Source organism: Aotus nancymaae, unplaced genomic scaffold, assembly GCF_030222135.1.
Source record: "Aotus nancymaae isolate 86718 unplaced genomic scaffold, 86718_ANA_hifiasm-v0.15.2.pri h1tg000008l, whole genome shotgun sequence".
NCBI classification, from domain to species: Eukaryota; Metazoa; Chordata; class Mammalia; order Primates; family Aotidae; genus Aotus; species Aotus nancymaae.
In genome coordinates this window covers 46,175,260-46,202,239 of record NW_026988419.1, presented here as the reverse complement: position 1 = coordinate 46,202,239, position 26,980 = coordinate 46,175,260, and the positions used below count along the sequence as shown (strand labels likewise).

The 26,980-nt window shown below is 35.6% G+C and overlaps 1 protein-coding gene across 1 annotated transcript in view; it reads left to right on the top strand.

The window, feature by feature from the left end:
- Window positions 1-26,462, top strand: part of FAM171B (family with sequence similarity 171 member B) — a 79,449-nt gene extending 52,987 nt beyond the window's left edge. The window contains exons 3-8 of the mRNA XM_012473917.2: window positions 5,002-5,094; window positions 8,574-8,732; window positions 11,315-11,485; window positions 13,838-13,954; window positions 23,031-23,154; window positions 23,392-26,462. Coding sequence (XP_012329340.2) covers window positions 5,002-5,094; window positions 8,574-8,732; window positions 11,315-11,485; window positions 13,838-13,954; window positions 23,031-23,154; window positions 23,392-24,736 — 2,009 coding nt within the window. The 3' untranslated portion in view covers window positions 24,737-26,462. The remainder of the gene's footprint in view (window positions 1-5,001; window positions 5,095-8,573; window positions 8,733-11,314; window positions 11,486-13,837; window positions 13,955-23,030; window positions 23,155-23,391) is intronic.
- The last annotated feature ends 518 nt before the right edge of the window (window positions 26,463-26,980 follow it).

The following is a 26,980-nucleotide window of genomic DNA, read 5'->3' as shown; positions in this document are numbered from 1 at the left end:
CATCTTTGTCCTATTGACCTAATCGCCTCCCAACCCTACCTTACCTTGGAAGTTAGGATTTCAACGTATAAATTTTGCAGAGATGTCAACTTTCAGACACCATAGCAATCGTGAAGGCATTTTTCCTTCTAGAGGTGTTTGAAGTAATCCTGAGCAAGAGCTCTGCTCTGGACATAGCTTGCCTGTGGTAGAGGGATTGGCATGCCCAAAGAATCAGCGAGAAGCAGGGTGGGCCAGGTAAAGTGGGGCCAGATGAACAAAGGATGTTCTTAAATGATGAGACAGACAGGACTTACGAGCTGAATAATACGGCAGTTGTTATAGTGGATTCTTGAGCACAATGAGTGTAGGTTGTTTGGAAACTGGATTTACTCAACAGTGTGTAATGAAAGCCAGCAGCTGGGCTAAAATGGATTCAGGGAGCCTGGCTAGGAAGTGGTGGCAGTGCTCGTGGCTTATGGTAACAACAGACTAAAGCAAGAGAGCAAATGGAAAGGATGGGGTGAGTATAAGAGATGTGTTGAAGGAAGACTTGGTAGCACTTAGTATGACTAACTGAATATTGGGAACGATGTGCCCTACGAGATATTAGAATGCAACCCTGACTCACTGGAAGGATGATACATCAGGTTGTCCATCTTTTTCAAATCATTATGGTGGCTCTTGTTAGAATTTAGATGTTTTATTTGGTTTCATATTGGAAACATTTGAATTCTTGGGCCATTATTTCAATTTAGAATGAGAAATAAAAAATGAATTAAATAAAATTCATATGAATAAAACTGTAATAAGTCATAACTAGAAAATCAGAATACGAATGTGTTTGAGGCGAAGTCATTGTTTAAATAATTGTTCTCAAAAGACAGAAATTAAGCACAACTATTCATTCAATAAGCTAGAAAATAAGAAAAAGGAAATAATAAAGATCAAAGTGGATTAGCATACACTGGAAGATTTAAAGAACAGATAATTGACAAAATGCTAGTTTTCTGAAATAATAAATTATACATACATCTGCTAATTAAATAAAAATGAATGAAATAGACAAGGAAAAGATGAGAAATATATAAAAGCTTTAAAAATGTCATGAAAATGTTCTACACCAAATTAGATGGCAAGGATCTTAAAAAGTTCTATAAAATGAGTAATTTTCTGATATATAATATATATTGGTAGTAGATGGTATAGACTAATAACCATTGGATAGAACGTTTCAGGTACAAATAACCCAATTCACAGATTTTAAAAGTACTCCAAATCATTTTACAAAACTAGCATAACCTTGATTCTAAGACCTAACAAAAGTAATAAAAATGTTAAATGCCTTTATATGTACTTTTTCTCCTATACACACACACATCCCTGTATAGACCCATCTTAGTTTGTAACTCTAATAGCAAAAATCCTAAAACAGAGGAGTAAAAAGAATTTTGCCATTATTTAAATGTAACATTCTGTCAAGACCAAGTAGGACATCTTTTCTTTGCAGGACTGAAAAGGTGTCAAATATGTGTCAAAGTCTTTATATATCATATTAATAGAAAAAAATTACAGCTACCGTATGCTATTATCAGTAGTTGTCTGTAAGGACTTTATACATTTTCTATCCATGTCTAATTAAGAAAAAACTCTCCTGGGTGCAGTGGCTCAGGCCTGTAATCCCAGCACTTTGGGAGGCTGAGGTGGGCAGATCATGAGGTCAGGAGTTCAAGAACAACCTGGCCAGCATGGTGAAACCCCGTCTCTACTAAAAATACAAAAAATTAGCTGGACATGGTGGTGTGCACCTGTAATCTCAGCTACTTGGGAGGCTGAAGCAGGAGAATCACTTGAACCCAGGAGGCAGAGGTTGCAGTGAGCCAAGATCACACCATGGCACTCCAGCCTGGGTGATAGAGTGAGACTCTCAAAATAGAAAAGAAAAAAGCTCTTTAAAATCCATGACAACAAATACATACCTAACGTGGTAAATATCTCACAATCATACTTAACTATAAAACATTAGAGATGATCCTACTAAAATAAGCTGAACACAGATATCCATATTATTTTACATTGCAGTAGTTCTTTCTTATCAGAGCAAAAAGATATTAAGAGATGCAAAAAGATATTAAGAGACAAAAAAAAAAAGATAACTATTAGAAAGGAAGATCCAAACCACTGTCATTTCCTGATGGTGATCATATGATGCTCTGGAAAACTACAGAGCATTGAACTTAAAACCCTTAAAATTGATGGAATTTCAACAGATCTATTGATAACAAATTAGTACATGTTCTTATAAACCAGCAGTAGTAACCAGATAGGACAACCTGACTGGCCAAAAAGTAAAACAGCTGTATATGTGGGGACACTAAAACTTCCAAATGTTATTAATAGACCTAAAAAACCAAACAAACAAACTAAAGCCCTGGACAAATGGCAAAAAAAAAAAATATTTTTTCTTAAGAAGTCTGAATATTGTAAAGATTTCATTTCTTCCACAATTTGTAAATTTAATTCATTTTTCAAAATAGGCAAAAATAATCTTTAAAGAATACATGTGTAAAGATACATGGGAATATTTTTAAAATACATCTCCTAGGGGCAATTTGCCATTACAACTAAAATATTATATATCTACAAAATTAAGATTGAGTTTTATAATTTGTATTGTGGTACATATTGGACACTTAGTATTTATAAAAATGTTATCTATGATAAGATGCCATTAGAAATCATTGAAAAAAGGTTGAATAGTCAGTAAATGGTATTGAGATATTTTGGTTAACTATTTGGAATAAATTAACTGAATTCATATATGAAAATATATTGCTTAGAAAGATCAAATGTAGAAAATAATTGTATTAGATATAAGAAAATTATCTGACCTTTCAGTTAGTATGGTCTGTTTAAACTTAAAAGCAATAAAAGCTAGATATGACCTTATTTTAATAAACTCCTGTATGTCATAAACATAAAAGACAACTGAGGTTGGAAAAATATTTGAAACAGTAAAGGCATGATAGTCTTAATATGCAAAGAATTCATCCAAATTAATAAGCAAATGCCAAGGCCATAACTAAATAAGGTAGATGGACAAAATCATGGCCTAACGATTTTCAAAACAGGAAATACAAATGATTAGTAAATATGACAGCATGTTTTATCTCCCTAATAATCTAAGATTAGTACACCAAAGAAATACACACTTCTTAGATTTTTTTTACCTAAAAAAAGTTGATCTTTAATGTTGTCAAACAAGATAGGACCAGCATTCTGAAACATTCTTGACAGAAGTACAAAGTGGCAAAATTACCTGGGTAACAATTTTGAAATGTGTGTATCAAAGTCTTCAAAGTCTTCATAAACTTTGACCCAGTATTCCACCTTTTGAATCTGCACAAAGAAACATGTATTAAAATATTAAATACAGTGGACAGGTATTCATGCACCAGGATGTTGATGCAAATATTTTTGTAATAGTGAAATGAAGCATTCTATCAGATTAATGCAGTAAATACATAAATCTTGATACCTTAATAAATGAAATATGTGTGTTAAAAATGTTATGAAAGTGTCTTTTGAGAGAAATGCTTATGTTATTAAATGAAAAAGGCAGGGTAACAGTATTCTGTATACAATATCATAACTTGCTGTCTTTTAAAAAAATCACAGGAATAACCAACAAAGAACTATAATAAAATATTATTAATGATTGTCCCTGTGGTGGTGTTGCGATGAGCATCACTTTTATCTTATTTTCTGTGTTCAAGTTTTTCGCAGTGGGTATTACATCCATTTTGTAATAGGAAACAATTTTCACGTGAAAAGAAATCTGAATGTGTTTGTGAGGTTCAGAAAGATTCTCCTCGTGTTTAGTAGATGTGTGACTGAGAAAGTATCCAAATATGGGATATTGCCTTACTTATAATCACCTTGAGGTTCAAACTGTAACCCTCCAACCTCTCCAATTTAATAAATCCATTAATCAGTCTATATATTCTGAAATTGAAATTACATTTTTATTTGGCAGTTCGCTTTTCCTGTGGAAGGAGAAAAGTGTATTTTATTTTACCTCCATCCATCATTGTATACTTTTTATATTTTACTTTTTTCCATATTTTTAAAAATTATTTGAAATATCTCAAAATAATAGAAGGATTTCCATGCAATTGTGTTTTCTTTTAAGAGATTTGAGGATGCCATGCTATTTCTGTTAATTTTAAATACACAGCACAAAGGAAGAATATCAAACAAGAACTCAGGCTTTGGGAACTCCTCAAAACTAATTTTTCTTTTGAAGGATTGATAAGTTTGCTTTGATCTTGCTTATAAAATAGTCTTTTGTCCCAGCTTCTTGCTCCAATATTGAAATAATTATCTTTCATGTGAACTGCACTTATTCATCCCAACAGGTATTTCAGCTGCCTACTCTTGTAGGCAGGTTTAGCTCCATCCTGCATTACTACTAAACACTGCCTTTGAATCATTTTGTGTGCTAAATTATTTCCTTCTCTGCCAACTTTTGGCAAACCACACTGTGTGCAGAAGAGCATTGTGCTCTTATGTGGGAAGGAAAAAATGAAAAGTGGATAGAGTTTCTATCTAGAGAACTCTGAATCATGGAGCCAAGAAAAAAAATTTTTTAATCTTAAGAATAACAGGTAACAATTAGAGAAAATATATCAGGGGGTTATTCAAGCATTCAACTTGATCATTTACATCTGGGGTTAGTTACAGAACATCATTCATCACCTTGGTATAGACAGGTATCTTTACTTATCAGATAGAAAAGATTAGTAAAATAAATAGTGATAACCAATGTTTTCTTTTCACTTTATTGTGACCTTTTTTCCTCCATCATATTTTATATTCATCCTTCCTTTGTTTTGAATTGCTCTTCCCATCAATTAGTTTTTTCCCCCTACTTTTTAGGACTTGCTGTGACAGAACTGTATTTATTCTAGTTTTTTCCCCCTTGCATTAAGTAAAATATTCTAATTGTGCTACATTTCACAGTATATTCATCAGTTACACTTTCACTGTTCCCGCAAAGCCAAGCAAATATATGGCTATTCGAAGACACTGTTTTAATTACTGGAAAATTAGCTGGTAAGTACAATACTTCTTACTAAGTAAACACTTAAAGTTATTGTCATATAACTGTAGTTCTTCACTAAGAATCAGTGTGAATTATAACTTGAGAAAAATCTAAATTGATCAGTATGATTAGTACTTACTATAAGTTGATCTGAACTGATTCTTATTTTACTATCAAATTAATGGTGTAGGTTTTTTGTATAGCAGGAATCATTTTTTCCTTTATTATTTTAGCCCCTCAAATATGCACATTATAGAGAACTTCTGTTCTTTCCAAATCACATTTCTTACTGGGGCTTCCGTGGTGGGTGAAATTGAGGAGCAGACAGGACACATGTTGCTCAGGCCTACAGATTGCCTCCTTCCTGCCTCCAGCATTAATTTTGTTGCTTTTGTGGAAGATGCGTAAGACTCGGTAGTTAAGTGTCTGCTCTGTAGACGTGACTTGCCTCACTTGCGTATCCCAAGGGGAAGAATGCAGAAAGCATATTCTGGCTAGTGATTCAAACTGTGTCCTCCAATTCTGCTTTACCAATCATGAAGATGATAGTTTCATTCTTATCTCCCCACACCCCTTAAAACCTCAGAATTCTGTGGCTTTTATTGCATATTTTAGGAAACTTTCATAAGTGACAAAAATTGGCTTGTCTGTTTTGTATTGGTGAATTAATGTTTAGGTCTACAGCATAATATGAATGGCTGATAAAGTGAGAAAGCCCTCCGGGTAGAGCGCAATAAGAGCATCATGGTCAAAAGAACTGTCTGTGAAAGTTCTTTTCATTTTTAGATGCTATCTTTTTTATCCCTAAAGTCTTAAACCAGAAAATTTACTATTATTTGGGACAAAAATAAACTAGAGCTTGATGAATCTTGAAGCAGTTTACTGAGGCTGTAGAATCTCTTACTTATGAAATACCAAGTCATTTGCCAGGCTTTTTTTTTTTTTTTTGAGATGGAGTTTCACTCTTGTTTCCCAGGCTGGCATGCAATGGCGTGATCTCGGCTCATCGCAACCTCCGCCTCCTGGGTTCAAATGACTCTCTTGCCTCAGCCTCCCAAGTAGCTGGAATTATAGGAATGCACCGTCATACCCAGCTAATTTTGTATTTTTTGTAGAGTTGTGGTTTCTCTGTGTTGATCAGGCTGGTCTTGAACTCCCGACCTCAGGTGATCCGTCCGCCTCAGCCTCCCAAAATGCTGGATTACAGGCATGAGCCACCACCATGCCCTGCCAGATTTTTTGAGACAGGGTCTGGCTCTGTCACCCAGGCTGGAGTGCAGTGGTGCAATCTTGGCTTGCTGCAACCTCCACCTCCTGAATTCGAGTGATCCTCCCACCTCAGCCTGGGACCACAGGCATGTACCACCACACTTGGCTAGTATTTGTATTTTTCGTAGAGATGGGGTTTCACCATGTTGGCCAGGCTGGTCTCGAACTCCTGACCTCAAGTGATCCAGCCACCTAAGCCTCCCAAAGTGCTAGGATTACAAGCACGAACCACCATGCCTGGCCTTGCCAGAATTTTGAGCTAGTGATTTTTGCTGTGTATGGCAGAATGGTGGATGTGGAGCTGTGTGTGAAAGAATGGAAAGTAAATAAGAACCACAAGTAAACAGAGAAGCTATGTTTAATGCTGCTGGGGCCTTAATGAAATTAGATTCTTCACAGTCTCTCTTCAGTGTTTTGTTTTGATGCAACTGTACCCCTTACTGGCATTTTCAAACCCCATTAAAAGTCATAGTTTCTGCTGGAATATGTGAAGTGGATCTGTGTGACCATGTACTGTACCAAACCTTTGCCACTGTCCCAAGCAATGGTAAGCACTCATTTGTCTAAAGTACTGGCCATGCCTTGGCAGGTTTCTGTGAGAACACCGTGAGTCCTCTTGAATTCTCAGATCACTTCCTTTTACTGTCTCATTTTCCTAAAAGGTGACCCATTTGTAAGGCCAGACAGGAAAGTATGAATGTTTCATAATGATGCTAAATCTTTCTGTAAAAAATATACATCCTTACTGCTAAACTTCCATAAAATGTTACATCAGGTTTGTACAGTGGAAATGAAGCCCGTACATTCATGTATTTGTGGCAAAAGGAGAAATTAGAAAATTTAGGAATGTACAAAACCTTACAGAAACTCAGCTAGACATTTTGCTTAGTGTGCATATTCAGTTGTAAGAAATTTGGATCTTCAACATAATTAAGCCACATATTTTAAAAGAGCAAGTTGTAGGTAGTACCTGTAAACGATCAGAAGGCATCAGATTGCATCCTCAGCAACCAAAGAAGAACATATAATGATGTTACTTTTCTTGACTATTTTCCAGGTATTATTTTTCTAGCTTTACACACTCAAAAACTATACACTGAGAACTCTTAACATTGTTTTATTTATCATTTATTATCATGCAGCTCTTTAAAAACTGATGTCTTTTCTATTCTAATAATTTAAGTGATTGCTTCTGTCTTCGTTAGTGACCTTACTAAAGTCCAAAGCAAAAGCTGATGTTTCTAATAATTTTCAGGTATAAGAATTGATCTTTGAATTGTTAAATTCAAAATCTGTTGATTACAAAGATATCAATGTTGTCACTGAAGTCTCACTTGATAAATAATGTTAGAAGATAATGAGATATTTATACTTAGGAAAAATTCAGTTACTGAGATAATTATAAATTGAGTACCTGGCATTTGAAAGACGTTTAATGCATGATTAGTTAACTGATAGAGAAAACTACCCACTTAAATATGTGGCTGAATATTATTAGAGACACTTTTTTTGTTGCAAGTTACTGAAAACCCATTCCTAATCTAGCTTAAGCCCATAAGAAGCATTTATTTATGTCTCTTATAAATAAGTATAGGAATAGGACCAACTTTAGACATGGCTCGATCAGGACTTTAGCAGAAATAATTGAAGATTGGTTTTTCTCTCTCCATTTCTCAACTGTTCACGCTTTGAATATTGCCTTGATTTTTAAACAAGCTTCCATTTTTGATTGCAAAATGGCTGTTACAACCCCTGGATGTATACCTGCTCAAATGAAATCCAGTCCAAGCAAAACTCACATTACATCTCATTAACTGTGCTTAGGACAGGGCCCATCATTGAACAAATCACTGTGGCCAAGATGAGATGCTTTTAATTGGTTTCAGCCCATGCTGGCATGCACCATCAACTCCAGTACTGTTATAGAAATGAGACCCCAAATGAACCACATGGGCTAAAAATGGAAAGTGTGGTGTTCCCCAGAGTGGGAAAAACAAGGTGAGAAAATTCTGGGCAGCAGAATCGATCAAGTACAAAGGTGCCTCGTGTCATCTCAAGAAAGGAAAATTTCTGAGTTTTGAATTTAAAATAATTACATGAGAAGATGCTAATGATGTTTAGCAATAATTGTAATTGCTTCTTTTAAAGAAGAAAGTCCTGACCAATGCTGCTATGCTTAACATGGCTTTATCTCTTTGTTAATGAGGTTTCCTTTTTCCAGATGCCAAATCTCAACCAAGTGTTCAGTTTTCAAAAGCCTTAATTAAACTTCCTGACAACCATCATATTAGCAATGTTACCGGCTATCTTACAGTTCTACAACAGTTTTTAAAAGTGGACAATTTTCTATATACAACTGGAATTACACTCAGTAAACCAGGTATTATCTACTTTTTGCATAATGTAGTATAAGAAACAGTACATAAATCTTTCATCAAATATTTAGCTATTTAGATAGCTATTAAATATTCGATATTCATTTAAGCTATGGATAATACTGAGACATAAATCTAGTTATTAAAATGTAAATAATAAAAATTTCCCTTATGAAATAGAAATTCAGCATACATTATTTCAAGTGAAAGGAAATTTTGATTTCTTTTAAATTTGTTAAATTTGATTTGATCCAAAGCAGGTAAGGTATAGAAAATGGTTATGATTATTGTATAGCTTTGAAAATTTAATACATTTAAAAACTAAAATTTAGTTTGCATATTTTTTAATTTGACCTATTCATTTTTATCAAACTGATGAGAAGTAACAGTAATTGAGAAATAAACAAGTTTATTAAGTTTATAGATTGGAGTAAGCTATTGTAAATATTTCCTATTCTGAATAAAATATAAATATTGAAAATATGTATATTCCAGAATCAACAGCACTCATATTTATATAAGGCTGTCATAATATAAAAGTTAAGGGAGCAATGGAATTTTACATTTAAAAATACATTCATAAATAACCCCCTTAAAAACATCATTTCCCTTTGTACATCCACATTTGTTCCACCATTTTTTTTTCTTTTGAGATAGGGTCTTGCTCTGTTTCTCAAGCTGGAGTGCAGTGGTATGATTTCGGCTCACTGCAGCCTTAATCACTCATGCTCAAGTGATTCTTCCTACCTGAGCTCCCAAGTAGCTGGGACTATAGGTGCACACCAATGCATCCAGCTAATTTTTTTTTTTTTTTTTTTTTTTTTTTTTTGTAGAGATGGGGTTGTGCATGTTGCCTAGGCTGATCTTTAACTCCTGGGCTCAACAATCCACCCACCTCAGCCTCCCAAAGTGCTGGGATTACAGGCATGAGCCACCTCACCAGGCCTGTTTTACCATTTTTGCCACTTGTTGCAACCTAAGGGAAAATCCACTGTTTAAAATCACCTCAGACTATAATGCTGATAGTTTCATTTTTTATTTCCAGATTTTTGGTTCATTGCATTTGGGGAGCAGCCAGCAATGAGTGATAAGAGCAAATACGTATTTTGGTTAGATAGAGTTTTGCGTGCTGTAGTTGATGCTATCAGTGCCCCAGCCAAATGACACTTATTCTTCTGTTACAAACCTGCTTTTCCTGCTGCACACATCTGGGACTCTTTTGTGGCTACCAGGGCGCTCCACTCTTGCCTCTCTTCCCTGCAGCCACCTTTCTTTCTTGCACCTGCCAAGATTGCTTCTGATTTGGAGCTTTGTACTTGTTTATTCTGCCTGGAAAATTCTTGGAGTTCCTTCCCATTTGGCTGCAGCTCAGATGTCCCCTCCCTCAGAAAGGAGGCCTTCCTTTACCACTTAATTATGTTCCTTTTCTAGATTATCATGCCCTTACATTTGGGTAGGGGAAGAAACTGATGAGGAATAAATACATGGGGGGGAAAAAAAGGATATTTGATAGTAATGATTGTGAAAAAAGTATTGCAGACAATATCAGAAATTTACTGTGTCTTTGGGGCCCATATGGGGCTTTGTAAATATTTGTTAAGTGAATGAACAAAATTCTAGTTTTGAAGCCAGAGATCCAAAAGTATAGGCCAAAAGCAAATAGGTAAAAGCATACTTTCTCCATCTATTTGTAGAAATACTGTAATTTTAACCTCTATAATCATATTTTTATTCTTCATAAATATTCTGGTATATATTATAACTTTGACATTGCTAATATTTCAAAAGCAAAAGAAAGGTACTTTCTGCTCCCTCTCTCCCTCCAGAGTAATAGACAGCTATAGATAGTTCCTGATATTTAAGAAAGCATACTATAAATTGTATAATCAAATCTCTAACACCTTAGGCAAAACAATATAACCAATTCTGTTTTCTCACTTTCTCCTACTTTGCAAGTTTTGAAGTCTAGTATCATATTTGAATTCTAAGTTTATATTTTTTCAGTTGTATTAATAAAGTATATTGACATAATTTTTATCAAGTAATGATATTACACAGTGATTTTGTTTCATGTTTAATTGCCAAACCTATTCATTAAAAATTATACTTTTAATCTGAATGCTTTTTATGTAAGGAGTGCAGCTGGATCTGTGGGTTCTAGCACTCCTTGAAACAGATGGTCTTGGAAAAGGGAGGGCCAGATATTTCAAATCCACATCTGCATTAATGGTGTATGATGGAGCCTTTATTTGAGTATGATGCTGTAATGAGATGGGTTTTTTTGGTTGTTGCTTTTTAGGTTTATAAAAATATTGAATTGGATTCTAGCACCCTTAAATTAGATGACTTTAGTTAGATAACTTAGGCTCATATTGACCTGTCAATATTAACATTGCACAGCCTGTATTTATACAATATTTTAAAATTACATTTTAAAAATCCTTGATGTGTATTCAGTAACTTTTGATATTAAAATACATAACCCTTGGTGAAATAGAGGAGTTCCTTATTTTAAACCCGTAATAATTTATTAGGTAACTACCACCTCTGTTTACATATGATTTTAATAAGCTGTCCTCTTTTATAGGTTTTGAAAACATTGAATTGACTCCTCTAGCTGCAATATGTGTGAAAATATATTCTGGAGGAAAAGAACTAAAGATCAATGGCTCTATTCAGATTTCTCTTCCCCTTCTACGTCGGAATGATTTAAGTGCAGGAGATCGCATACCTGCTTGGACATTTGATATGAACACAGGTATGTGAGCTAGGTTAAAATATTCTGAACATTTTGCATATTTGTCAGTTGAGTAGCTGAATGTCTTGTCTTAGAACTTGATACAGCTCTAGTTTTTCAATAACATCACAATTTTATTTACTTTGTTAGTGACCAAAATTGACCTCACTTTGATTAATATATTACAACTATTGGGGGAAATGATAGGAATATACATGTCAAAAATAGCATTATTTATTAATTCCCTTACCTTTTTATACCACCATTTTGAGGCAGAAATAATTTTTTTAAATTATCTCTCCTCTTAGAAGTTTGTTTTTGTTTTGATAAGCTCATAATACCTATCTAAAAGCATGGTTCAAGGCAATTGAGAAATGTATGCTAGTTTCATGAAAATAAATAACATTAAGTTATTAAGAGATAGAGTAATTGTTTTTCCAAAGAAAGCCCTTAGATACTAGTTTTGTTCTCTGGGTTTTGCCTCCTAAATAGCAGTTGGAATTATATGTATATTTTCTTCCTCTGCTTCCCTTTGTTTTGTTTTTGGGTTCCCATGTAAATAAGGTAGGAGTGTAAGTTACCAAAAAAAAAAAAAAAAAAAAAGGAAAGAAAAACAATCAGCCCATAACTGAAAAGTTCAGAGGTCGGACTTCCTTGGGTGAGTCATGCTATAGTCTAGACAGTTTCACAGGGTGTGGGCTTGGTTTCTCTCCTCCTTCACTCTCATCTGTTTCCTCTGTGTTAGCACCTTTCTAGGATAGGATTTCCCTTCAGAGTGACAAGAGTCTGCAGGTGCTCTAACTTTAGACTTAGCCAGGTTGAAGGCCGGTGGAGAGATTGTCTTTGGAGCTATGTATAGCTCAAGCCAGTGGACTCACTGTAGTTGTAGAATGGAGTTTGAATGCCTTTCTTAGAACTTGCCTTTGTGACCTGCAAATTGACTGCACAGATTTATTTAGACTTCAGGTCACAAGTTGAAGCTGGGGATGGAACCCTAAACTGTCATGTTGACTGTGAATATGGAGCAATAGATCCTCAAAGGAGTCTTGGAATGGGATTTTATGTGGGTAATTAGGCCAAAAAAACCACATATATTTTTACTGTAGAAGATAAGCAGTAATATATCTATGTTTTAAAGAGTGGAAACTATGTAACCATGATAGTGTGCACTGAAATCATTAGATTAAGAACTCTAGGATTTGGAGTCTAGTCCCTTTCCCAGCAGTACTGTTTGAAACAAGTCATTTAACTTATTTGGACCTCAGTTTCCAGATTTGTTGAATGAGAAAGTTGTGTTAAGGCACTTTAAAAACAGGTATCTGCTGTTTGAGTCCTGGTTGCTGATTGTTCTCTCTGGCCAAGGCCTTTCTCTAATGTACCTTTCAGTGGCAGCATTTTCAAATTGATTTATCACTGATGTCACACTTGTGGACTATTTAAAAGCAATAGATTAAATTACTGTCATCATTTTTAAGTTTCTCTACCTTATTAAAATACTTTTTTACATGTTGCAGATAATTCACTATAATAAATCAGTAAACCAATATACACCAAACTCAAATAGCTTTGTTATGCTATTTATAAATACAACTTCATAAAAGGCATAGGTTTTGCTAAATTATTTTTTCTACTGACAGCAAATTTTGCTGGATGAAGTAGGATTTATTGAAAGTTTAGAAGATCTAGTTCTGTAAGAACAATACCAACAGCACTAGACCAAAACAATATTTAGTAAAAAATTAAGGCCGTAAGAGGTATCTTAATATGCACGGTTTAAATAGTATCTGGAGAGTCATGATTTTTGTGAGTATGTCCTTAAGTTTATTTTTATTGTTTTTTTTTTTTTTTTTTTTTTTTTTAGACAGAGTCTTGCTCTTGTCACCCAGGCTGGAGTACAATGGCACACTCTCACCTCACTGCAACCTCCATTTCCCAGGTTCAGGTGATTCTCCTGTCTCAGCCTCCTGAGTAGCTGGAACTACAGGCAATGTGCCACCATACCTGGCTAAATTTTTGTATTTTAGTAGAGACTGGGTTTCACAATGTTGGCCAGGATGGTCTTGATCTCATGACCTCGTGATCTGCCCACTTTGACCTCCCAAAGTGCTGGGATTACAGGCATGAGCCATTGTGCCTGGCCATCCCTAGTTTATTTACAATGTTTTTTTTTTTTTTTTGGTCTTAACAAATCATTCAAATTATCCTATTTATTATAATATATGCTATATATTATGATGTGATATATTTTATCCTATATTGTTCCAGTTTTCATAATCTTTGAAAAAGTCCCATAAAGTATTCTATGCATGACCATCGGCTCTTAAGATATGTAACGGTGACTAACTAGTACTTTTTACATACCTTCCTTTTTAGGTGCCTGGGTAAATCAAGGTCGGGGAATGGTCAAGGAACATAACAATCATTTAATGTGGACATATGATGCACCACATTTGGGCTACTGGATAGCAGCTCCACTTCCAGGAACTAGAGGTATAGCAAAATATGAAAGTAATTAAAACTTACAATTCAAATAGTCTTGGAATTGATAGCAGCAGACCTCAGTTTTATTTTAAGCACTGCCACTTACCAGCTGTATGGCAATGGGAAAGGATCTCAGCTTTTTTTTTTTTCGTGTGTACAAGATTAAGCTCCATGAACAATAAGGTCTCTTACAGTTATATACGATGAATCTGAAGAATGAAGTTTGTTCAAATTTTTTTATGAATAAATTCTGCCCAAACCAGTTAGAGTTTTCGGTTGTAAGCAACAACAGAAAACTATTTTGAGTAATTTTAAAATATGCTGTATTAGAAGGATATAGGCAGTTCACAGGATCCTAGGGAAGGCTGAAGGAACCAGCTGCTGAAAGGCAGGAATCCCTGCCGTGCCAGATGGCCTAGTTAGCAGGCCTGCTTTACTACCTTTGCCAGGTTGCTGCTGTGTGTTGGCTGGCTCCAACCCTTTCCAGTATTTTTCTCACATTCTAGGGCTGAAAAATGATCATCCCATTGGCCCACTCTTAGGTCATGAACACACATGTTACTTGGTGGGGATGCAGGAGGAGAGGAAGGGCTCTTGGAAACAGTCTGTGGACACTATCATTCAAGAAAAGATTGGGGATGCACTAAATCAAGCTTGTCCAACCCCCGAACCCACAGGCTGTATGCAGCCTAGGACAGCTTTGAATGAGACCCAACACAAATTTATAAACTTCCTTAAACCATTGAGTTTTTTTGTGATTTTTTTTTAAAGCTCATCAGCTATCATTAGTGTATTTTAGGTGTAGCCCAAGACAATTCTTCCAGAGTGGCCCAGGCAGCCAAAAGATTGGACACACCCCTATAATCAATGGAAATTGGTCTGATATTTTGAACTGAAGGAAGATGGAGTCTGGGGAGCAAAACGATGAATTGTTCACTAGGGAAGATCTGTTCATATTCTAGGAGAAATGAGCATTTTGTTTCCTTATATTTAACATTATCAAAGTATCTAGATAGTTTGTACCTCAGGAAACCCTACATCCATCTCAAGTTGTGTACATTCGTCAGAATATTCAAACATTGCATATTTTAGCCATTAAATGTTGAAAAAAAAATTATCTGACCTCAGTAGTCTAGAATGGTTGCACTGTCAGTCTGCTACCACTTCCTGGGCCTTTTGAATATGCGTTGGCATAAATCAAATTTCTTCTTGGCTTTCCCTACCACCAGCTTTGCTAAGTCAATTATGTTAGCTTATTTTCCTTTATTCTTTTAGGTTTGTGTTTTTACAGAATAAAAACAAAGCAAAACATTTAGTGTTATTTTAGTGGAGATTTTAAAGTGAAAGTTGAATGCAGGTACATCACAATCTTCAATCATGTGTCAGAGATAATTCTTTTGGTTTATCAAGTGTTTTGGCTTACAGCTGAGGGGTAGTTGCTACCTGAGTATTTCATACTGATTAGGAATTGTCCTATCCAGAACATGAGTGATATTTTACGTATGTTTATCTGCAACATTCTGTCAGCTAACATTATTATGACTGTCTATTACTTTGAAGGCTGTCTATTTTGTCTAGTTTTTAAAATCCAGTTTGATTTTTATTTTTATTCTGTGTTGGCAAGTTTGAATTTTCTTTCTTGATTGAGTCTTGCTGTGTTGCCTGCTCAGGCTGGGCTCAAACTCTGGATCCTCCCACCTCAGCCTCTTGAGAAGCTGAGACTAATTAGCCATATATAATTAAGAGAAATGTTCTTTTTATTTCTGTTTGAACTTAGTGCTTACAGAATTATTTATTCAGAAACCAGAGGGTGGTTACTTTTGCTTTTCATGATGCAAAATGTACAGTCTTGCCAGCTGTCTGGCCTTAGCCCATTCTGTATTTGCAACTATAGTGAAATATTGATGAAAAACAATATTTAATTTCATACTTCAACTCATTTCATTTTTAATAAAAATAACCTAAGGAGTATTTGAGTTTTATAGAGAAATGTACTTACACTAAAAATATATCTAAAATGACTGAATTACATAAGATAGCTTTATGAATTACAAAAGCCAAAATTATTTTCTAAAGCCACATGGAAGTTCTGTTCCAGATTATTTGTTGGAAAAGATGTTGTTTGGATGAGTACTAAAATAAAAGTATGGGATTCTTGTTTGTTTAGTTTGAACTAGAGACCTTCTAGTGATACTACATTGGAATATGAGTAACTTGATGATAGCCCTTACTCTGCCTGTAATTAACTGAGTGAGCTTGAAATAGGTACTTACCCATCTGAGTATGAGTTTTCTTATTTCTAAACTGAGAGAATCGGATATTGTATTAGTCTGCTCAGGCTTCTATAACAAAATAACTTCAGAGTAATAACTGGCTATTAACAGAAATTTATGTTCTCACAGTCTGGAGGCTAGCAGTCCAAGGTCAAGGTGCTGTCAGGGTTGGTGAGGCTTCTTGCAGGTTTCTATCTAGATGGCCACTTTCTCAAGATGTCTTTACATGGCCTTTCCACACACCAACCAATTCTCCAGTTTTCAGTGGATGTTGATTTTATCCTATAATTCAGTTTAGTTCTGACATTATCTACCTACAGTTAGCATTAGACCCCTCTGGTTGAGAGTTTAATCCTGCAGGATTACCCCCATTTCAGCTGCCCATTGCAAGCAGTAGGTTCTCAGTTTACCCATACCATCTGACTTGGCTTCAAATCGGGGGTTTGCACAATTTTTTCCTTAGTTTTGATAATTTGCTTTGATGGCTCACAGAAATCAGGGAACACATACTTACATTTGCCAGCTTGTAATAAAGGAATTGGTAAAGGATACAGATAAAGAGCCCAGTGAAGAGGTACATAGGGCAAAGTCTGTAAGGGTCCTGTGTACAGGAGCTTTTTCCCCATAGAGTTGGGGTATACCACCTTTCTGGCCTGTGGATGTGTTCACCAATCTGGAGGCTTTACAACCTCTATACTTGAGGGATATTGATGAAGGCCTTCTTTTGTAGGCATGATCAATTATTAACTTAATCTCCGCCATTCTCCTTCCTGGAGAATGTGGGGTGGTGCTGAAAGCTATAGGCTTCTAATCATGGCTTGTCGGTCACCAACCCCCCAGCATGAGCCTGCCCAGAGTCAAGTTAGAACAAAAGATACTCCCAACACCCAGAAAATTCCAAGGAATTTAGGAGCTCTATGTTAGGAAACACTTCCAGCACCCCTGTTGCTCAGGAAATTCCAAGGATTTTAAGAGCTCTGTGCCCAGAACTAGGGGCAGAGACCAAATAAATATATGTTGATTATGACACAATCCCTGATGTCCCTAAACATTTTAGGATTATTACTATAAAATCAAAATTTTTCCTATGATCAGCTGATTAGTGTTTGGTGTGCTGGAGCTGCATTAGTTATAATGTGGTTAATTTGTTTTTTTAAAGTTTAAATAGAATTTTAGAATTCCTTGGAAAAAATATTAAGTACAAGAGATTAATTTTTCAGATTGCTGTAGGAGAGTAGGTGGTTGAGTACAGAGTTTAATAAACAAATGTTTTAAATTTGCATTTATTTATTTATTATACTTGAAGTTCTGGGGTACATGTGCAGACTGTGCAGGTTTGTTACATAGGTATATATGTGCCATGGTGGTAGTTTGCTGTATCTATTGCCCTTCACCTACATTAGGTATTTCTCCCAATGCTATCCCTCCCCAATTCTCCCACCCCCTTCGCCCCAGTGTGTGATGCTCCCCTCCCTGTGTCCCTGTGTTCTCATTGTTCAATACTCACTTATGAGTGAGCACATGTGATGTTTGGTTTTCTGTTCTTGTGTCAGTTTACTGAGAATGATGGTTTCCGGTTTCATCCATGTCCCTGCAAAGGACACAAACTCATCTTGTTTAATGGCTGCATAGTATTCCATGGTGTATATGCGCCACATTTTCTTTATCCAGTCTATCATATCCAAGTCTTTGCTATTGTGAACAGTGCCGCAGTAAACATACCTGTGCATGCATCTTTCTAATAGAATGATTTATATTCCATTGGGTATATACCCAATAATGGGATTGCTGGGTCAAATGAAATTTTTATTTCTAGATCCTTGAGTCACCACACTGTCTTCCACAATGGTTGAACTAATTTACACTCTCACCAACAGTGTAAAAGCATTCCGATTTCTCCACATTCCACCATCTGTTGTCTCCTGATTTTTTAATTCTAACTGACGTGAGGTGGTAACTCAATGTGCTTTTGATCTGCATTTCTCTAATAACCAGTGATGATAAGCATTTTTTCATTGTTTCTTGGCCTCATCGATGTCGTCTTTTGAAAAGTGTCTGTTCATATCCTTTGCCCACTTTTTGATGGGGTTTTTTTCTTGTAAATTTGTTTAAGTTCTTTGTAGATTCTGGATATTAGCCTTTTGTCAGATGGGTAGATTGCAAAAATTTTTTCCCATTCTGTTGGTTGCTTGTTCACTCTATTGATAGTTTCTTTTGCTGTGCAGAAGCTCTTAAGTTTAATTAGATCCCGCTTGTCTATTTTGGCTTTTGTTGCCATTGCTTTTCGTGTTTTAGTCATGAAGTCCTTGCCTAGGCCTATGTCCTGGATGGTATTGCCTAGGTTTTCTTGTAGGGTTTTTACGGTGTTAGGTCTTATGTTTAAATCTATAATCCATCTGGAGTTAATTTTTGTATAAGGTATAAGGAAGGGATCCAATTTCAGCTTTCTGCATATGGCTAGCCAGTTTTCCCAACACCATTTATTAAATAGGGAATCCTTTCCCCATTGCTTGTTTTTGTCAGGTTTGTCAAAGATCAGATGGTTGTAGTTGGGTGGCATTCCTTCTGAGGTATCTGTTCTGTGCCATTAGTCTATATCTCTGTTTTGGTACCAGTACCTTGCTGTTTTGATTACAGTAGCCTTGTAATATAGTTTGAAGTCAGGTAGCGTGATGCCTCCAGCTTGTTTTTTTTTTTTTTTTTTTTTGCTTAGGATTGTCTTGGCTATGTGGGCTCTTTTTGGGTAATGATGGATCGTATCTCAAAATAATAGGAGTTATTTATGACAAACGCACAGCCAATATCATACTGAATGGGCAAAAGCTGGAAGCATTCCCTTTGAAAACTGGCACAAGGCAAGGATGCCCTGTCTCACCACTCCTATTCAACATAGTATTGGAAGTTCTGGCTAGGGCAGTCAGGCAAGAGAAAGAAATAAAAGTATATGAATAGGAAGAAAGGACATCAAATTATCCCTGTTTGCAGATGACATGATTGTATATTTAGAAAACCACATTGTCTCAGTCCAAAATCTCCTTAAGCTGATAAGCAACTCCAGCAAAGTCTCAGGATACAAAATCAATGTGCAAAAATCACAAGCATTCCTATACACCAGTAACAGACAAACAGAGAACCAAATCATGAGTGAACTCCCACTCACAATTGCTACAAAGAGAATAGAATACCTAAGAATACAACTAACAAGGGATGTGAAGGACCTCTTCAAGGAGAACTACAAACCACTGCTCAGGGAAATAAGAGAGGACACAGATAGAAAAACATTCCATGCTCATGGTTAGGAAGAATCAATACTGTAAAAATGGCCATACTGCCCAAAGTAATTTATAGATTCAATGCTGTCCCCGTCAAGCTACCTATGACCCTCTTCACAGACTGAAAAAAAACACCTTAAACTTCACATGGAACTGAGTGTGCATTTTTAAATATACTTGAATGAAAAGACTGATTTTCTACCTTTCTAACTTCTAGGCATGTGCACACACACACATGCACACGGACAGATGCATTCTCTTGCTACTGCCATACATATAGGATTTGGGGCAAATTCAATATGTCAACCTCCTGTTTCCAAATGTGAGTTTGGTTGGATTCCTGTGGAGTAAAAATTGTGAGCATTACTCCATTCTGGAAACATATTCATTTATGCCCAGTTATAATCAAAGCAATCCTCCATACAAATCTACAGAGAACAGAAAGTTACTCTCGTTTTTTGACAAAATTTCATATTGTATAGTGCTGTACTTATTTGCCTATTAAATAAGATAGATCAGTCACCATCTGTGAAATCATGGCCAACATTAGAGTGCCTGTTTTAATACAACGTTAAAGCTGCATTCAACAGTAGTGTGGTATAGCTAACACTGAGTGCTTATCATGAGCCAAGCACTAGTCCAAGTATTTCACAAGTATTTACTGATTTAAGCCTCAACAGCTCACAGGGTTAGATATAACTGTTACTGCTCTGCAGATGAGAGAACTAGATACAAAGAAATGAAACCTTCCCAAGACTACATAAAAATACATGGTAAGGCGAGAATTACAATTCAGACATTTTGACTCTAAAGTCTACATGTGTAACTGTAATGCTGTTTTTCCTAATATTTTATTATTATTACTTTACTTTTATCAAATTAGTGCAAAATTTGAAAGCTAAAGAGGTAGTGGTCCCTCAGTGTCCTCAATACAGGTGGGAGTGCCATTCTGGATGTTTTTTCATGGTAGAGATAGATGACCAGAAACCAGTTGCCCCACCACCCGTTCTTCTTACCCTATCTCCCTGAATACATATTAGAATCTAATTGATACTGATAAGTAGACTTATTATATACCTTTTTGAGCACAATGAAGTCTTTGTGATATTGAAACAGATTACCTCAAGGTTGGCTGCCCAATGGCATTCATTTTTATCAAGTTTTTAAATTTTTTATCTTTATGGGTACATAATAGGTGTTTCTGTTTCTGGGATACATGAGATATTTTGATACAAGCATATAATGCATAATAATCACATCAGTATAAATGGGGTCTTCATTACCTCAAGAATTTATCATTTGTGTAATAAACTTTTTAATTATACTTTTTTAATGTACAATTATTGCCTATATTCACTCTGTCCTATCAAATACTAGATCTTATTCACTCTAACTAGCTAATTTTTTGATTAACCATCCCTACTCCCCTCCAACCCCACACTACCTTTCCCAGCCTCTGCCAGTTGTTTTAATGTTTAGCTCCCACAAATGAATGAGAACATGCTAAGTCTGTGTTTCTGTGCTGGGTTTATTTCACTTAACACAATATCCTCAAGTCCCATTCATGTTGTGGCAGATGACAGGATCACATCTTTTTTTTAATGGTTAAATAGTACTCCACTGTGTGTGTGTGTGTGTGTGTGTGTGTGTGTATATACACACATATATACCATGTTTCTTTTATTCATTCATCTGTTGATGGACTCTTAGCTTGCTTCGAAATCTTGGCTATCGTGAACAGTGCTGCAGTAAACATGGGAGTGCAGATATCTCTTTTATATACTGACTTCCTTTCTTTGGGGTATGTATCAATATATCAAGCAATGGGGTTGATGGGTCATATGGTAGCTCTGTTTTTTTGTAGGAAAATTCTAAATGTTCTCCATAGTGGCTGTATTAATTTACATTCTCACCAACAGTATATGAGGTTCCCTTTTCTCCACATCCTCAACAGCAAGCATTCATTATTGCCTGTCTTTTGGATACAAGTGATGTGAACTGGGATAAGATGATATCTTATTGTAGTTTTGATTTGCAGTTCTCTGATCAAAGATGTTGAGCCTCTTTTCATATACCTGTTTGCCATTTGTTTGTCTTTTTTGAGAAATCTTCTATTTAGGTCTTTTGCTCATTTTTTAATGGGATTATTAGAATTTTTCCTATTGAGTTGTTTGAGTTCCTTATATATCCTGGTTATTATTTTCTCCCATTCTATGGGTTGTCTCTTCACTTTGTTGATTGTTTTCTTTGCTCTACAGAAGCTTTGATGTTATCCCATTTTTGCTTTGGTTGTCTCTGCTTGCAGGGCATTACTCAATAAATCTTTGTCTAGATCAATATCCTGGAGAGTTTCCTCAGTGTTTTCTTTTGGTGATTTCATAGTTTGAAATCTTAAATTTATGATTTTTATGTATAGTGAGAGATAAGAGTCTAGTTTCATTCTTCTGCATAAGGATATCTACTTTTGCCAGCACTATGTATTGAAGAGACTGTCCTTTCCCCAATATACGCTCTTGGCACCTTTGTTGAAAATGAGTTTGCTGTAGATGTATAGATTTATTTATGGGTTCTCCATTCTGTTTCATTGGTCTATATGTATGTTTTTACTAGTAGCATTCATTTTTATGTTGACATCATCCCAGTCAGCATTTACTGCAGTAAAACTTATCACAATGGTATTCATACATGTATGTTCTCATAGCAGGAGGACAGTGGGTCAGTTGTGCTCAGTTTACTCTAGAGCCAGGTAGAAGGAGTTGCAATTCTTAATCCTTCAAGTCTTAGCATTTTTGGATTCTATTTCTTTAGATCCCTGCTTGCTTTGTAAATACTTTTGTGAATTTGCCTTTAGAATTTTTAAAGATTAAATAAATGCATTTGAATATCAACATTCTATCTCAAAAGCTCTTTGCACAAAGCTCAAATTAGTTAAAATAAACTGGGAGAAAGTATTTCTACCAAATTTTTGTTAGTTGGGTCACCAGTTTTACTGCCTCTTGAAACAGTTTTCTCACTGCCTAGCCTGGAAGCCAATGTTAAATGTTTTAAGCTTTCTATAGCAGCATCTCAGCATATTCTGTAATAGCCATTGCTGCAGTAACAAACAACTCTGCTGTCTCAGTGGCTAACAATGTCAAACACTTATTTGCTACTTACATTTCATGAGTGTTTCAGGTTATCTGCTGTACCATTGGACTCGGTTTCATTCAGTTCAACAGATATTCTCATTCCAGACCCCAGGTTTAAGGAATAGCAACTCTCTGGGATATGCTATTCACATATTAGAAGGCATGAGCAAGAGGGAAGAGCCACACCATGCAATCTCACTTCAGATGCTCACGTTTCATTGGTTAAAGCAAGTCAGTCAATTGAGCCAAAGGATAAGGAAAGTTTACTTCATCCACAGGGAAGTCTGTCACAGAATGAGAGCAAAAAAATAGAAGTGTGTACCCTTATTCAATTTGCCTAACCTAGGATGTGACATAGTTGAGACTTTGATCTAAAATAACATGTTCTCTTTGTTTATATTGAACCATGTAGGTTCAGGTATCAATGAAGATTCCAAGGACATAACTGCCTACCACACAGTGTTTCTTACAGCCATATTAGGAGGAACAATAGTCATTGTCATTGGATTTTTTGCTGTACTACTTTGTTATTGCAGGTAAAAAACATTCTAACACAGAAAACTATCAAGTTATTCTATCATTTCAGTATATTCTGTAAATTGAAAAGTTTAGTTGTAGAAATAAATTGTTTCATCTTATATCCATTATTTTTAATCTACATATCTTAAACAGTAGCATTGAATATATGATGTGCAAATTGTAGAGTGATTTTTTTTTGATGAACCATTTGTGTCATAACTTTTAAATATTTTTTGCCTTCCCTTCTACTCAAGGGATAAATGTGGAACTTCACAGAAAAGAGAAAGAAATATCACTAAACTTGAGGTCCTCAAGAGAGACCAGACAACTTCAACAACACACATAAATCATATCAGTACAGTTAAAGTTGCATTAAAAGCTGAGGACAAGGCACAGTTATTCAATGCCAAAAATTCCTCATATAGTCCTCAGAAAAAGGAACCATCAAAGGCAGAAACAGAAGAAAGAGTTTCCATGGTAAAAACTCGAGACGATTTTAAAATCTACAATGAAGATGTTTCATTTCTATCAGTCAATCAAAATAATTACTCAAGAAATCCAACACAGTCTTTGGAGCCCAATGTAGGGTCCAAACAACCTAAACATATTAACAACAATCTATCTTCATCTCTAGCTGATGCTCAAGATGAAAAGAGGTATCTCACAGGTAATGAGGAAGCGTATGGGCGTTCCCATATTCCTGAACAGCTTATGCATATTTACAGCCAGCCCATTGCCATCCTTCAAACATCTGACCTTTTCTCCACGCCAGAACAGTTACATGCTGCTAAGTCAGCTACTTTGCCAAGAAAGGGACAGTTAGTCTATGGCCAATTGATGGAACCAGTAAATCGAGAGAACTTTACACAGACCTTGCCCAAAATGCCAATTCATTCTCATGCACAACCCCCAGATGCCAGGGAAGAGGATATCATACTTGAAGGTCAACAGAGCTTGCCATCCCAGGCTTCAGATTGGAGCCGATATTCAAGCAGCTTACTGGAATCTGTCTCTGTTCCTGGAACACTAAATGAGGCTGTTGTAATGACTCCATTTTCATCAGAACTTCAAGGAATTTCAGAACAGACCCTTCTGGAGCTGTCCAAAGGAAAGCCCTCCCCCCATCCCAGAGCCTGGTTTGTGTCTCTTGATGGAAAACCGGTTGCGCAAGTGAGGCACTCCTTTATAGACCTGAAAAAGGGCAAGAGAACCCAGAGCAATGACACCAGTCTGGACTCTGGTGTGGATATGAATGAGCTTCACTCAAGTAGAAAGCTTGAGAGGGAGAAAACATTTATCAAAAGCATGCATCAGCCCAAGATCCTTTACTTAGAAGATTTAGACCTAAGCAGCAGTGAGAGTGGAACCACAGTCTGTTCCCCTGAGGACCCAGCTTTAAGGCACATCCTAGATGGAGGGAGTGGAGTGATCATGGAGCACCCTGGGGAAGAGTCCCCAGGAAGGAAAAGCACTGTTGAAGATTTTGAAGCTAATACATCCCCCACTAAAAGAAGGGGCAGACCACCACTAGCCAAAAGAGATAGCAAGACTAATATCTGGAAGAAGCGAGAGGAACGCCCACTGATTCCCATAAATTAACTCCAGCAGGGGTTGTGTGTCTGCTGTGTCGTGGTGTTTATTCTTGCTTCTTATTGTAAATTGCAGTATGAACATAAGAAGTTGAGACTGAGAAATCTCATGGTTCTTGGACATGTCTCAAGCAGAGTAAATGGTAATTTAGTAATCAGAGAGAAAGATACCAAGGAATGCTTTTTCTGGCCTATTCATTTATTTTTGGTGATGAATTTATAATATCCAAGTTTTCAAAATGTAAAATAGCATCAAGATATTAGTTATCTGAAAATGTTGCTCAGCCAGCCAGTTTGGCCTTGACTCTCTTAAGAATAACAACAGTGAAATATGTACTCCTCAAGTTGCCTCCAAAAATGTTGCCTCTACCATGGTGACTACCCCATGGAACATTTAAAACAAAACTGTCTTCAGGCATCATATTCTTTTAAATGTTACTATTATGTCCTCTTCTGCCTATACTCAAAAATAACTTGATAAATGACCTCGACTGATGTTACTCTGGAGTTATCTCAAAGAAAATGTTGTTTGATCTTTAAACAGCATGTGTATTGTATCATCCCAAATATAAATCATACGTTCATGTAAGATGGGAAAGAAGCTACTTGATCATTAGAGAGGGATACACCAGCTACTTGGTTGTTTTTGGATATAAATTCACAAAATAAGGTGATAATTTTTAATTTAGAAATTTGAGAAAGTAATGCTCTAATGCTGAGTTTTTAAAAATCATTTTTTCTTTCCCTCAACAATGAAGCAAGTTAAGCTGTCAAGGAAAACTTTTTTACAAATCTGAAAAAACAATCTGTGACTTTGGTTTAAGGCTCACGGGTACTTTCAGGCTAGATTGGATTTAATATATTTCTTCTATTCTAGAAACCAGAACTCAGTCACTTAAAGGCTATGAAATAAAAAAAAATCAACAATGTGAAAGTTTTTTTAACACTAAAATTTAATAAAATATGTGGAGATAAAATAAACATTGATTTTTTTTTTTCTTAACTATTGATGAGAAGAAAAAGAAATGCCATTTTCCTGAGGCTCAAAAATACCTTCAGGATAGTAGCTGTATATCCAGATACTGATTTGCATAAAAGATGTTTGAGGAAAAGTTTCAATTTCAGGGGAAAAGTAAGTTTTTCCTTAAGTCACTTATAGCCTTTGCAACTTCTTTTTTCAGTTTGCAAGTAATATAGCTCTATTCTTTTCATCATAGCAAGTGTTCAATGTGAACTGTTTTTAATTGTTTTTAACTCTGAATTATCGTTTATACATCCTAAAAATCAAAGCTTATTATTCATTAAAATCACCTGATCCCATTTTTCTTAAAATTTCCCTGAAGGCAAATGTCTGAAGCACCTTTCCCTTGAGGGGGGTGGGGAATTCTAAATTGCTTCATTTTTCATTCCCTACTCTTCAATATGGGAGCAACATAGAGACCCAAACCACGTAAACAAATTCAGTGAACCAAAATAGCCACATTAGCTTCAGTAAAATTGTGGCTAGATGTGCAATAACAACAGACAACAGCTTTTGTCCCCAAGATCTTAGATGTCCGCCATTTTTTTTCCTGCAACATCTAACCTGTCAATATTCTACTGTTCTGTATAAACCCAAAGAACATAAAGACCCTAGGAAAATATTTGCCATATATTACCCCAATCCATAGAAGAAATAAATGTCATGAGTAATACCTAGGCTTCCTTTTTTTTTTTTTTTTTTAAGTAATAAGGCTCATAACAATTAGAGAAGACTTCTTATTGGTCTTACACAGAAAGACATCAAAAGCAGCATGAATAAAAATGATTTGGAAAAGGTTAAAGTTAGTGCTCTGCTGAAGTGCCTTTGATACAGACTTGCATTATTAGAAGGATATAATAACATCTTTTTTAAGTGTGCATTTTCTTTCAGTTAGCCAAATCAAACAGATGTGCAGTTTTATTAAATATAGACCTAGTGTTTCATGTTGGAACAATAAATTTTGCATGTAAGTAGTATTTCTCTCTTGTTTAACCTTTTTTGAATACAGTATATATTGATAAATTATGTTGGAATGAAGTTAGAAAACTATATAGCAAAATGTTATATTTTAAGTGTTTATTTTTCCCACCTTTAAATAAAAATGTTTCATCTCAGCTTGGTAATGAAACACACATATTGGTATAAAGGTATACCATTCAGGTATGCCACTTATTTTATTCATTTTTATGTAAGGGAAATGAGATGATGTATTCCAAGGGCTTTTCTAGAACT